The 12,832-nt window shown below is 34.3% G+C and overlaps 2 protein-coding genes across 2 annotated transcripts; one reads left to right on the plus strand and one right to left on the minus strand.

Annotated features, from left to right (window-relative positions):
• The first annotated feature begins 412 nt into the window (after positions 1–412).
• On the plus strand, positions 413–7,452 carry LOC127840387 (uncharacterized). Its single transcript, XM_052368798.1, has 7 exons — positions 413–882; positions 1,607–1,803; positions 2,882–3,334; positions 3,869–4,639; positions 6,049–6,170; positions 6,655–6,818; positions 7,403–7,452. The coding sequence occupies exons 1-7, from the start codon at positions 588–590 to the stop codon at positions 7,450–7,452; spliced, it is 2,052 nt and encodes a 683-aa protein (XP_052224758.1). The 5' UTR covers positions 413–587.
• Positions 7,453–9,758: 2,306 nt separating this feature from the next.
• Positions 9,759–11,985, minus strand: LOC127842655 (ATP-dependent DNA helicase RecQ-like). The gene is made up of 2 exons (XM_052372285.1): positions 11,342–11,985; positions 9,759–10,857 (listed from the first exon to the last, which is right to left on the minus strand). The coding sequence occupies exons 1-2, from the start codon at positions 11,788–11,790 to the stop codon at positions 9,951–9,953; spliced, it is 1,356 nt and encodes a 451-aa protein (XP_052228245.1). The 5' UTR covers positions 11,791–11,985; the 3' UTR covers positions 9,759–9,950.
• Positions 11,986–12,832: the final 847 nt, after the last annotated feature.

A 12,832-nucleotide genomic window follows, 5' to 3' on the forward strand; every position in this document is an offset into this window, starting at 1 on the left:
AGCGTCATAAGTCATCCACTGCCCATGCTTTGTTTACACTATCAGATACACCACTATTTACAACAGCAGTTTCTTCCCCTGACCGAAATGAATGCAACCCGTGAACATTAGGTTTAAGTCCAATTTCACAAAAGATGTGGTGCAAATATCTAATCTGCTTTGAGCCAACTAAAATGCATTTATTCATTTTCTTACAATTTGTTATGTTTGTAAACAAAACATATATTGCAATATCTAGAATAGTTGCTACCAAGATATATTTTTCAAGTAGAAGACAGGGCATAAATCTGCATTTGTTCTACAAATTGTCACCTGTTCGCCCTTGCACAATTGAACCGTTTTACTCTTGAAAATGATAATTTTAGCACAATCCTCAAAAAATGTTGTATCGCATCCTTTTAAAGAAACCATCGTCGGATACCCACGACTAATTCATTCCGTTACTCTCCAGCATTAGCCGTGGGACAATATAACCAATACACGCCGTTTTGACCTTAACTGTAACCTCTCAGTAGACCAATGAAATCGCAGTTTACAAAAAGAATACTCTTCGCTTTGGAGGTATCAATGCTTCGCCTACAACAACAATGGCGGCTGCCATAGGAAACAAATGTGTGTTTTGTTTTCAAGTAATAAAAGGTAAAAATTACAGAAATCTAACATCGAACGAATCTTTAAATGACTTTGGCATTATTCTAAAACAAATTAATTTAGAGGAAACTGGAAACGCGTGCAATGTTTGTGTTAATAAGCTAAATAGACTTCGATCATTTGACAAAAAAATAGAGTGCCTGGAAATCGAAAAAAGTGAACTTCTACAAACAATAAAATCCCTGCCAGGGGCGGTTGCGAAAAGCAAAGGTGGCAATGTTACGCCACATGGTAAGTTAACTTATTTTGTTTACTTGTGTTGTTTTGAAGTCGCCATTTAACACCAGTTTCTTCTTTCAGAAGAATACAATTTATCATTATGCTTATTTGTGTGAGCTTCCTAATGATATATTGTTGCAATCAATGCAGTGTTTTCAACGGTCCTTAGTTATATTAAAACAACTTATTTCTGATAAACATTGTCCAGTCTTCACACTAGCTATAATACATGTATAAGCCCAACAGCCTGGTGTTAGTGCAATTAATCCAGGTTACTAGAAATAAACAATTTGTATAGTGTTGCAAATGCATTTTCATCTGTTTCTATGCAAACAATATTTATATTCAAGCTAGTTGTTCATATATTTAACTGCGAAGACTGTGTAGTTAATATACATGTACCAGTTATCAGCAAATTTTTATTGCACATAATTAAAAAAAAAAAGATGAGAATATCACCCAGTCATATTATATAATAAATATTTTGCTATCAAATTCCCTTCTGTTGTTTTTGTATGCCGAAAGTTCTGTTATTATTGTTATTTGTTGATGCATATTAGTTTTAGGGTAAACTAACTCCCAATTCTAAGTTAAGAATGGCTTAAGAATTGTTATTGTTAGAAGAAAGTTGCCTTGTATTCTTTTAAACTCAAGCATTTACTATAATTTCAATTTATTATAATTTATACATGTATACTGCAAGCCATGTTAAATATAAAATTCCTGGTAATTTCAGGTTCAAAGAAAGTGAAACGTGCTCTTGAGTCTTCACCTTCAGGTTTGACTCCCAAGAGCAAAAGGACGCTATTTAGAACACCAAGAAAACCAACCGTATTCGCTACTAGTACTACCGGCGAAAAATCACTGAAGGTAGATGCATCAACGAGTACATGTACCAACACACTTCCGACTAGAAGAAAGTTTGATGTCAAGGTAATGATAACAAGAAGAAATACTTTTCCTAGCTTCTTTTAAATATTACACTTGGCTTATTGAGAAGGTCTTGCCAATTAAGTGCTTTTTACCACGAGCTGAGTTCAAAGCTTAACCTGGTGTCAAAACATAACTTATATGACTTTGTTGCCATGTCAAAGGTGATAAGAACCAAATGAAGTTGTATAGTGTATAGTTCCATCGAGACTTTGAGGCCTTGTAACAGTACATGCTAAAACCCGCTCTTAAAGAAATGCAATAAATGTAGCATGTATATAAATGCAATGAAACAACAAATTGTATATTTGGTGATAAGTGGCATAACCCATCGTCGGATACCCACGTTCGACCCATTCCGCTACTCTCCATTGATCGAGAGAGACTAATGCTGGAGAGTAACGGAATGAATTAGTCGTGGGTATCCGACGATGGGCATAACCATGCCTACAAAGAATGTTATTTGTTAGGAAACGTTATTAAGAAAACATTTATAGCATGTAAGCTTTTCAGTAGCATCTTTAAACGTGACGTCATTTTATGATTTAGTTTCTACGATTATTGTTCTGAATGAAAGTGACGTCATTTGCAAAATATTTATGAATGGGAATGATGTCATATGTTTGTACAATTCAATGACGTCACTTTATAGTAAACTTCTTAATAAGAAGGGCGGAGTAGTGAAAAAAATAGTTCATGTCCAAAAGCTTGAACCAAATCAATCAGAATCGAGATAGAATGGAAATAATTATTTTCTATGATGGTTTATTGTCGAATAACCCACAGTAAGGAGTATAGATGTTAGAATCGAAATAATAATTTTCTATGATGGTTTATTGTCGAATAACCCACAGTAAGGAGTACAGACGCGTGTTATCAAATCACTCGTGCTTCGCACTCGTGATTTAATTCCTACGCATCTATACTCCTTACTGTGGGATATTCGACAACAAACCATGATAGAAAAATATTATTCCTAAAATACACAATGGAAAAAATTGTTCAAAATTCCATTCCTTGAATGATCCCATAAAGTTAATATTTTTCCCTAAAGGTTATATTGTCTTTTGTCTCTTTATAGGTAACAGTGATGTATAATTCAACTGAAAGATGTAAAATCATAACTGATAGTGCAGAACAGACTGCAATCAAAGCCATGATGAATGGAAAAGGACCAGAAACAGTATTGAAACAGCTGTCAAAATGTAGTAAATACAGGTCAGCAATGGCAAAATGTGTTAGCAAGGACATAATACAAGAAGTGTCAAAATTGTCAAAGCGTTCAGAAAGTGACTTTAAAGTGAATTCTGAAAACGATCTAATGAACTTTAAGTGGGAAGATCAAGCCAAAATGATCAGAACAAAAGTTCCAACTCTAGCAGCTATCATCAGCTGTGTTATTGGTGAAAAGCAAAAAAGCATGGCTCGATTTGTTGTTGCTGTTGGTGTGATGTTGTATGCCAGATGTCAGCTGCTGAATCTTCTTCAGTTCGTTCTTGGTCTAGTGCTAGACAGTTGTGGCTTGAACAAAGAGGTATCAACCCAATTTTAATTAAACCATAGTTAATGCGAGAACTAGCCTTGAATGTACATGTATGTCACCAAATCAATAGATTTTGCATGTATTGTTAATTGAACTGAATTTCAATCATAAATTATTTAAGTATTGTAATATCATTATTGCTGTACTCTTTTGCTATTTAAAAATACACTAGAGATGCATTGTTAGCGTAAACTGATTTGGCGTACATGTCACAAATTTTGACAACATCGCGTGCTAATTTTCACAAAAAAACAGGCTAGGGCGTCTCACAAATTTGAAATCTGAAAAACCTCTGTACTATCAGTATCTCAAGTGAAGTCAACTTCACAAGGGCATGTGGCCCAACAATTTAATGGCTTCCATTACACTATCAAACACTGAGAGAATTGGATCTTGTTATCTGATGGATCTTGTTAGGTTTCTTAGGGTGCTATATTTTACAAAACCTAAAAGTGAAAGAAACATTTCAAACAATAATGATTGTGTGTCTGCATGAATTTGATGTTGTATGAATTTCTGTTTCAGGGATTAAATATTATGCATGACTTGGGCTTGGTTGTGTCATACACAAGTGTACATAAGAAAAGGAAGGACCTTGTGAAGAAACAGAAGGTAAATATCGACCAAGTAATTACACGTTTTGTGGAACGGGGTCAACTTAATGGGTCTGACAATAGGCACAAAACCATTGAAGTACTTGGGGACAATTTAGATATCACCATAGCACCCACACACATGACAAAGGACAATCAAAGAAAGAGTCTACATTGGTTTTTAACCATGGTGAAACAAAGAAGGGTGACATATGAAGACCTACACATAGAAGGTCCAGTTCCAGAACAACCATGTGTGACAATGATTCCATCATATAAATGGCTTCCGTCAGAGGAAAACATGAAAAGTGTTCTTCATAACTTCAAGTTCCATGTTGCTTGTGTGTTAATGAAGTATGTTGATGTATTTAAACCTCTGATTGATTCATATCCTGAATACATTTCACATCCATTCTTAGAATTCACAAAACAAAAGTCTGTTATTCTGAATACCAATCTTATAGATGAGAGTGAAAATTCAACTCAAGGGATGATAAAAATTTTACAAGATGTACAGGACATGACTGTGCCTGTAGTAGATGGAAATATAATACAAAGGGTTGTATTTGGGGGAGATGTACTCACAAATGAAAGGGCATTTTCTGCCCAACAAGCCATGCAGAACAACTCCACTGATCGTGATCGACTGTTTGGTATGATACATCGGCCTGAAGGTCTCCACCAGCAGTTCAACTTCCTACTCGTAACTCTTCCGTTTTCGAGTTCAACAGTTCTTGTTTTACTGTTCTCATTTTGACGCATGTAAGTTGGTTGTTATTGTTAGTAAATATGGTATTGAAGGTTAAATCCAATGAAATTCCAGGACTGTTATTTTGAAACAAGTGTTTGGTCTCTTGAAATTTAATATTTATTTGAATTCATATTCAATTTTAACAAACTTATATAAAAATTATTCTAAACAAAGGAATTAAAAACAACAATAACAAAAAGCAGAAAAATCAAATAAGAAATATTTCTTAACCGTCAGTTTAAACTAGTCTCTTTTTGAGACTAGCGAGTCTTTATTTCTGCATAGCATAATGTGTGAAAAGTAACGTTGGATTTAGCAACAATACCATGCCATAGTTTAGTTTTATTGTCCCCTACGGGTTTTACCGGAGGGAACTTATGGTTTGCGCTCTGTCCGTCCGTCAGTCTGTCTGTCACACTTTTCTGGATCCTGAGATAACTTTAAAAGTTCTTCATATATTTTTTCATGAAACTTGAAACATAGACAGATGGCAATATGAAGATTATGCATGTAATTTCCTATTGTTCCTGCGTCAAGAATTCTGGTTGCTATGGCAACTTTTACTTTAAAAAATAAAATAATCTGACAATGGTGGAGCCAGTAGGGGACATCATTGCTTGGCAATAGTCTTGTTATTTGCGCTTTAAAGAACACATTTAATGTTCATTGGTCAGTTTTCTTAACAAAGGACAAACAATTTAAATCATCAAATTTTGGTTGTTTTCGACTTAGACATGCCTATGCAGATTAATATATTTCTTAAGGTCAATTTATCAACTGTAAGATATTTGGTTTTTGGTTTGCATGCATGTTAACTGTCACAAGGACAACACATTTCACAAGGGCATGTAACTGAAAATGTAATTTTACTATACTCGTGTCTTATGTTTATGCCCCGAGATCGAATGATCAGGGGCATGTTGTTTTTTGCCTGTCTGTCTGTCATTGTGTGTGACCCAAAACTTTAACCTTGGTAATAACTTTTGCAATATTGAAGAAAGCAACTTGATATTTGGCATGCATGTGTATCTCATGGAGCTGCACATTTTGAGTGGTGAAAGGTCAAGGTCATCCTACAAGGTCAAAGGTCAAATATATGGCTTCAAAGCAACTATTGCAAAGAATTTCAAGAAACATACAACAGAGTATGGGGATACGACCTTCGAAATATTAGTTACTAGTATTCAACAGTACACTCTTTAGTGAAGGAAAATTGAAATGAACAGTGCGACTTATAAAGTAGTTTATGTGCTTTTATGCTAAAGTCAATATTTTTTTATCAATATAATTCTTATATTTATACAACAATGTTCTGTGTCTTTTTCATGAGATCATTTATTTCTATCGTTTTGTATCTTCAGTGTATTTATCAGCTCTTCTACAAGGCAAGCAGCTCTATGGACACAGGCTCCATGTACCAGCTACGCAACCTGATTAACCGCAGAGATGTGACAGGACCAGACGATGTTGTGCAAAAATTTCGGTAGTTTTCCAAGAAAACATTCCAATTTTAACAACCGATACATTAAAATTTAATTACCAGAAAATGTAAAAGAGGCTCTATGTGTACTCTTGTAATAGCACACCATGGGTTTATGTAGAATTTGAAATGAGTATTTAAATGTGACCCCATGTTTAAAAATTTAAGGGGTCAAATTGAAAATCCCATTGTCAAAAATACAACATTTACAGATGATTGTTTCTTGGCATTAAATAAATTAACTTAATAGTTTTATGAATAGTAATTTGTGTTATAAGATAAAACCTAAAGACAAATACTTTTTTTCTTTTATTTATATCAAATGATTTAGAAGTTGCTCTATGTTTCCATGGATAATTTTCTAAAAACAATATATTGCTTTGGCAGACCAGCTGTTAAATAAACTTCTATATATATACCCGGTATTTATGTTGGAAAATTTGACCACAAAATTGAATACTTTGCTTATTGTTAATTATCTTTGCAGGCCACATCAGCAGTTCCTTGAGGATGTTACAGACAGCTACATTGTTGCAGCCTGCCTTGATGTTATGGAAGAAGGCTGCTCAAACAAAAACAATATCGAGTTTGTAGAAAAAATATCGCAGAAGGTTATGGACTGTTTTAATCTTGGTGTTACTGAGAATTCAAGTATTTCAAGAATACGTAATGACCTTGAAGCAATACACGCTGATGAACAGAAGCTCTTTGCAATGAGAGTAAATGACCATTACCAATGTGCTTTGTGTGGAAAATGTTTCACCTCACTTGTTTGGTTTAAGAAACATTTAACTAGCAAACACCATTGGAAGCTCCATCAAGCAAATACCAATGAACATTGTAATAATGCAGTCGGACAATTCCTATTCATGTCTCTTCTTTTTAGGGACACATGTGATTCGTACAAAATGTGTGACGGTGCAAGATCAGTATGCAATGCCCATTTTGAGTGGCTTTACGATTCTGCTTTGAAACACTCTAAGTATAAAATTTGGTTATGGCGAATGATAACATACACGCTGTCAATTCTGGGTTTCCGAGAAAGTTTTGAATACAAATGGAATATCAGTGTTAATTTGAATGGGGGAATTCGCAACAACATTCCTAATGACAATGCAGTAGAAATACAGGTCAATAACATAAAAAGAGAACTGAACACACAAGGAGCAAACAAGTCATATGAATCAGCGAAACAGATATGCATGACAACACAAGTTATTCACGCTATCAAGCAGAATCTCATGAGAACGTCCAGAACAGCAAAGTCAAAGAGTACAAGGCCTGAAGCGGACAAAAGTGGTGATATTATGAAAATGGTTGAGTTTCTCAGACAAAAAGGTGCCATAAAAAATGTGTGCTGGAATAGTTTTCAAAATTTTAGAGAACCTTTGAGTGGTATTAATGCTGAGGAACTTCATGCATGGATTGGTGAGCAGAAAAGAATTGCAAATATGTTTATGTAAATCATATAGTAAACCACTGTGCACTAGTAGTTTTTTAGGTGATGACAAATTAACTAAATCAGTAATTGTGACTTTCAGTGTTACAAATAATGAAAAATCTTTTATCTTAACATTTTGATGTCAGACAATATTCTGGTGAACATTTGTATTAAGTTAACTGGTACATGTACATGTCATATGCATGTTTTATTACAGTATGATTTCAATGCAGAGTTTGCTGAATTCAAGTCTTTTATTAGCTCGGCTGTTTTCGAAGAAAACCCGAGGTATTGTCATAGCCAGCTCGTCCACCGTGCATTGCGCAATAACTTTTGCAATATTGAAGATAGCTACTTGATATTTGGCATGCATGTGCAGGGTTTTTTACCTTCTGAAAGACCTGCTGAATTTCGGCCCTTTCCCCTAGATATTTTTTTCCCCTCTGACAGAAATTTTTCCCCCAAAAAATGATTTTCCCCTAAAAAAATTTTTTTTTTTTATTTTTTTTTTTAAACCTTTGAATAAATAAGTAAACCTGATTCAGTGTAGAAAATACAAAATATTGCATAATTAAATTATCTGTTGCCTTGAATTTGTTTTAAAAACAGTAAAATATGTAAAACTCTGATGTGTATCTCATGGAGCTGCACATTTTGAGTGGTAAAAGGTCAAGGTCATCCTTCAAGGTCAAAGGTCAAGTATTTTTTTTTTGTTAAATTCAAAACTGCACCCACAGCAGAGTGTTGGCATTCCCTGGACGGTGCTCTTGTTCTCTATTAATGTAACCTTTAGGCTTTGAAACGTACTTGTTAGACTTGTATTTCAAACATGTTTATGCCCCTAGCATTTTTATGCGGAAAGTTGAGAATGATTGCCCGGTCTGTACTTCTGTGACAGGTTATGTGACGTGATTGCATATTTAACTCTTGATTCTAATTTTTTTATCTGTGATGTTTCATCCATTATCTTGCTGCATCATATTTTATTTTATTGTGCATTATATGTATCTGTATCAGGAAGTGTTGACATTCGTTGTGCTAATGCAGAATTCAGTGCTGTAACTTTAAAAGATTTTTTTGCCAATATCAAATGGTATTAGTTTACTTCTATAACAGTTTCACATTTCAATACTACTGGCATGTCCTATCAGTTCATGATGGGTTCTTAACAAGGTTAGCATATTAAATGATGCAAATTGTATAATTATTTTATTGTGGTAATTTGGAAGTTTATTACATTGACGCATGTGTGGTTATATGTTAAAATTGTCATTCTTTTTCTCCGTTATTCAAATGTTTACATGTATGTAGTGAAACATTTAATTTATACATGTAACAGACAAATAAATCGTTAATATTTGTATTTTGGGTTTTATTGTTTGAAGTACATGTTGAACAAACACAATTAAACAAGTAAACGCAGAATTCTTTGAAAAGTGCGAAAATAGCAAATATTTAAAAGTTGGTTATACAAATAGTAATACAGTAACTTGTTCTTAATAATAAGGCAGCTTATAATGCATATTGATAATTATTCCAGAAGGAGCTTATTAAACACTGGGGGTCGTTCCAGCAAAGATCGTACGACAATCTTAATTTACGACTAAAATTTGAAGAGTGAAATATACAAGATGATGATAAATATCCACACAAAACATATTCCGACGGCAAAATAATAATATGCCTTGGTGTTTTGCAATAATGTTTTTTTTATATTATGAATAGTATTCTAAATTTGTCGTACAATGTTTGTTGAAACCGTCCCCTGGACCTGATAAACAAATTAACAACTATGTGCTATGAAGTATGTGTGTATATAAAGCTTAATAATAAGTTACATGAATTAAAGTATCCCAGCATACACTTGGGAATTTTATTTCACTGCTTCTGAATATCACAATTGGTATCTTACAAAGAAATCTTTCAGAAAGCTTGATATCATCATTACAGGGAATTTTCATCATTTTATGACCAATTTAAAGATAAAATTGGCAAATTACCTTTTTGAATAATTTTTTTTTTTTAAACCTAAACAACATGATGTAAAATATTGTTTTTTTTTAGTTCTTGGGTGAATATTTTAAATTAAACCACTTAAAATATCATCAGTACAGTTATTCCAAATGGATGCTTCTATGAACAAGTGTGTATTGATAAAAAGTATTTTATTCTTTCAAACAAAAATAATATGAAAATGTACCAAAACAATTAAAATGTGTTAAGGTTGCTACAGTACATTGTATATGTCAGGTGACATACCTGATTAATCACATATTATTGCCGAAAACGGATTAAAATGAACAAATGTAATGCCTAAATGTCTACAAATAATATCCATTCCATTAACTAAAATCACTAAAGCTGTTGGAACTTTCTGAACTAGAAGAGCTTGTTTCAACATCAGATATGTCCTCTGTCAAAGCTTGAACAACAGGATGGGCGTACAATTTACAGTCCGGACTACCACAATCACATTGTTGTTCACAAATATCACAACACAAGTGCTTTAGCAGGCCCTTATTAACATCAGTATTATATGCACTCAATAACAAATTCCTGCGACATTTTGAATCATCACTTATGTAATTCTTCATATCACTATCAATACCTTTACACTGTCTGCCACAATATAATAAAAGTGCCATAGCCTGAGTTCCATCTCTACCTGCCCTTCCCAACTGCTGAACAAAAGTATCCATGTTCTTCGGAACCCCATAGTTTATTACTTGATTTACCCCTTTAAAATTAACGCCCATGCCAGCAGCACTAGTTGCCACTAACAGTCTAATCAAGCCATCAGCATGTCCCATGTCTTTTTTTATAACCTCCTTGACATTTTCTGCAGTCTGGGAATGATACATATGCACATAGTTTATGTCTTTATCCAGTTCCATTCTTAACATTGTATACACATCAGTGCAATTTTTTATGGATGTACAAAATATAAGGTATCTTTCACTTTTTTCTTTCTTGTCTTTGATTGAAGTTACCAAATACTTGAACACTAAACTAAGAGGCAAGCTTCCCGTATACCTATGACAGAATAATTTGATATTTGGACGATCTGGACTGTCAACAATTTCAAAACATTTTTGCATACAAAATAGTTGTTTCACTTTAGTTCGAGCAGCTTTATTTGCCGTGGCAGTGATTAATAAGATGGGACACTCGACCAAAGAACGAACTTCTCCTAACTTCCCAAACCACTCGCGAAATGGCTCCTTCTCCTGCTCACTGTCTGCCTCTCCCCTAAAAATAAGAAGTACATGAACTTGTAAGTCTTTATTTGTGATGCATATTTTATTCAATCACATGCCTGACTCATTTTGAAATAATAATAATATGACATATTTACTAGCCAACAATATTTGTTTTTTATTAAGACCGGCTCAAATACTGGTAATATGTCACATGTCCTATGCAGTTTGACTAACACGAAGACTTACTATCAAATATAGAATTGATATTCAAAATGACATTAAAATGACTATGCAACTCTTTTATAATACATCTGTCTGCACTTAGAGGTTTTAATAACATAACTTTGGTTTATATATTTTAGCAGCAGTCTCTTATACAAATACAACACAGCTAAAAGTGCTACACAAATTCTACACGGCTGAAAGCGCTAAACAATTACTACACAGCTGTTCAGTATATTACAATTATCAAACTTAAGCGGGTTTTTTCACACTGTAACACAATAATAAGGTAGGTTAATATTACTTATTACCATTGTATTATTGTATGAGCCTCATCCACAACAATAAGTTTAATGGAAGTACTGTTCGCCATCATGTCCCTCCACTTTTGAACGCCAAGAAGACTCTCCGGGGAAGAATAAATAAAGTCATGCATCCCAGATAAAATATCTGATTCTTCATTAGGATCTCGTCCGATAAACGTAGCTTTGAATCTGAGGGAAGTCAGGTATTCACATTGTTCTTTCATTATTGACAAAAGTGGAGTAACGACAACAACTTGACAGCCAGTGCACTGTTCTCTTTTGATAAATTGATAAATCTGATACACCAAGCTTTTCCCTCCACCTGTCCGAGTGCTTAAAAAGACATCGCGCCCATTTAAGAGATTTGAGATACTTTTACTCTGAAAGTCGTTTAAATTCTCAATTTTAAAGTATTCGCATGCACGACGAAAATCCATTTCTACGGACGACGCCATTTTGACAACAAACCCGAAGTCTCTAAAGAACGAGTTGTATCATTGGTCAAAAATATCATTGGATCCCTCATGAAACCGTGAGGGATCCAATGAAATTACTGGATTTGACACACCCTAAAACGGTGAAAACAGTTCGTATTGTCCCACGGTCGATAAATGGAGAGTAGCGGAATGGGTCGAACGTGGGTATCCGACGATGAAAGAAACCAACCCGCCAAACCCCCAAAAATCTAGAAAAAACGCACCAAACACACCGTTACAAATCTCAAATCAAAGCCTCCAAAGAAGTGAACAATCCCTCCCATATCAGCTATAGTCACTAAGCACCTCCGAACCGGCGGCCCAGAATTGACTCTTTTCAATCCATTATCAGCGAACACAACCAGACCAGAATTGCAACGACAACACGATCCCACAACCCCATGAGTCCACGAAATGCCACACACAATCGCGTCTACCCCAGAGGCAGACGGACACGAAACACACACACCAACATTATAAATGGACTTTCTGTAACGAAACCGTTTCCCTTGCTTTCTTGTTTGCAAATATTTTCCAATTTTAATTTAACATTACCCTTGCTATCTTTATTATTTTTAAACCTTGCTTTTTTTGAAAGTATTGTTTTTGCTTTCTTTTTTGCAAATATTCCATTCCTCGTGTACTGTACACGACTTCGTAAGCACCAGGTGCAAACGGACATACACCAACATGGTTTCTATACATTCTTTATGGCCATACAAACACAATATCCATTGAATCATTTCTACAAATATAAACACGTGAAAAATCCCAACTATACCATAAGTATTGCAAAACAATCGAAGCATTCATATCAAAAATTCACATATGAACGACATATAGTATAGTTAAATTCGAATAGCAAGAATATTTCTTGAAAAACGTCTTGAACTAAAACATTGTGGTTATTACTCATACAAATATTCTGCCCTTTGTCAAACATAATAATATCCTTCGCAAAGTGCATTTGTACATTACCAGCCTCAAATAAGAATGGCCAAAATGCTGCACTAGGCCATCT

Source organism: Dreissena polymorpha, chromosome 8, assembly GCF_020536995.1.
Source record: "Dreissena polymorpha isolate Duluth1 chromosome 8, UMN_Dpol_1.0, whole genome shotgun sequence".
NCBI lineage: Eukaryota > Metazoa > Mollusca > Bivalvia > Myida > Dreissenidae > Dreissena > Dreissena polymorpha.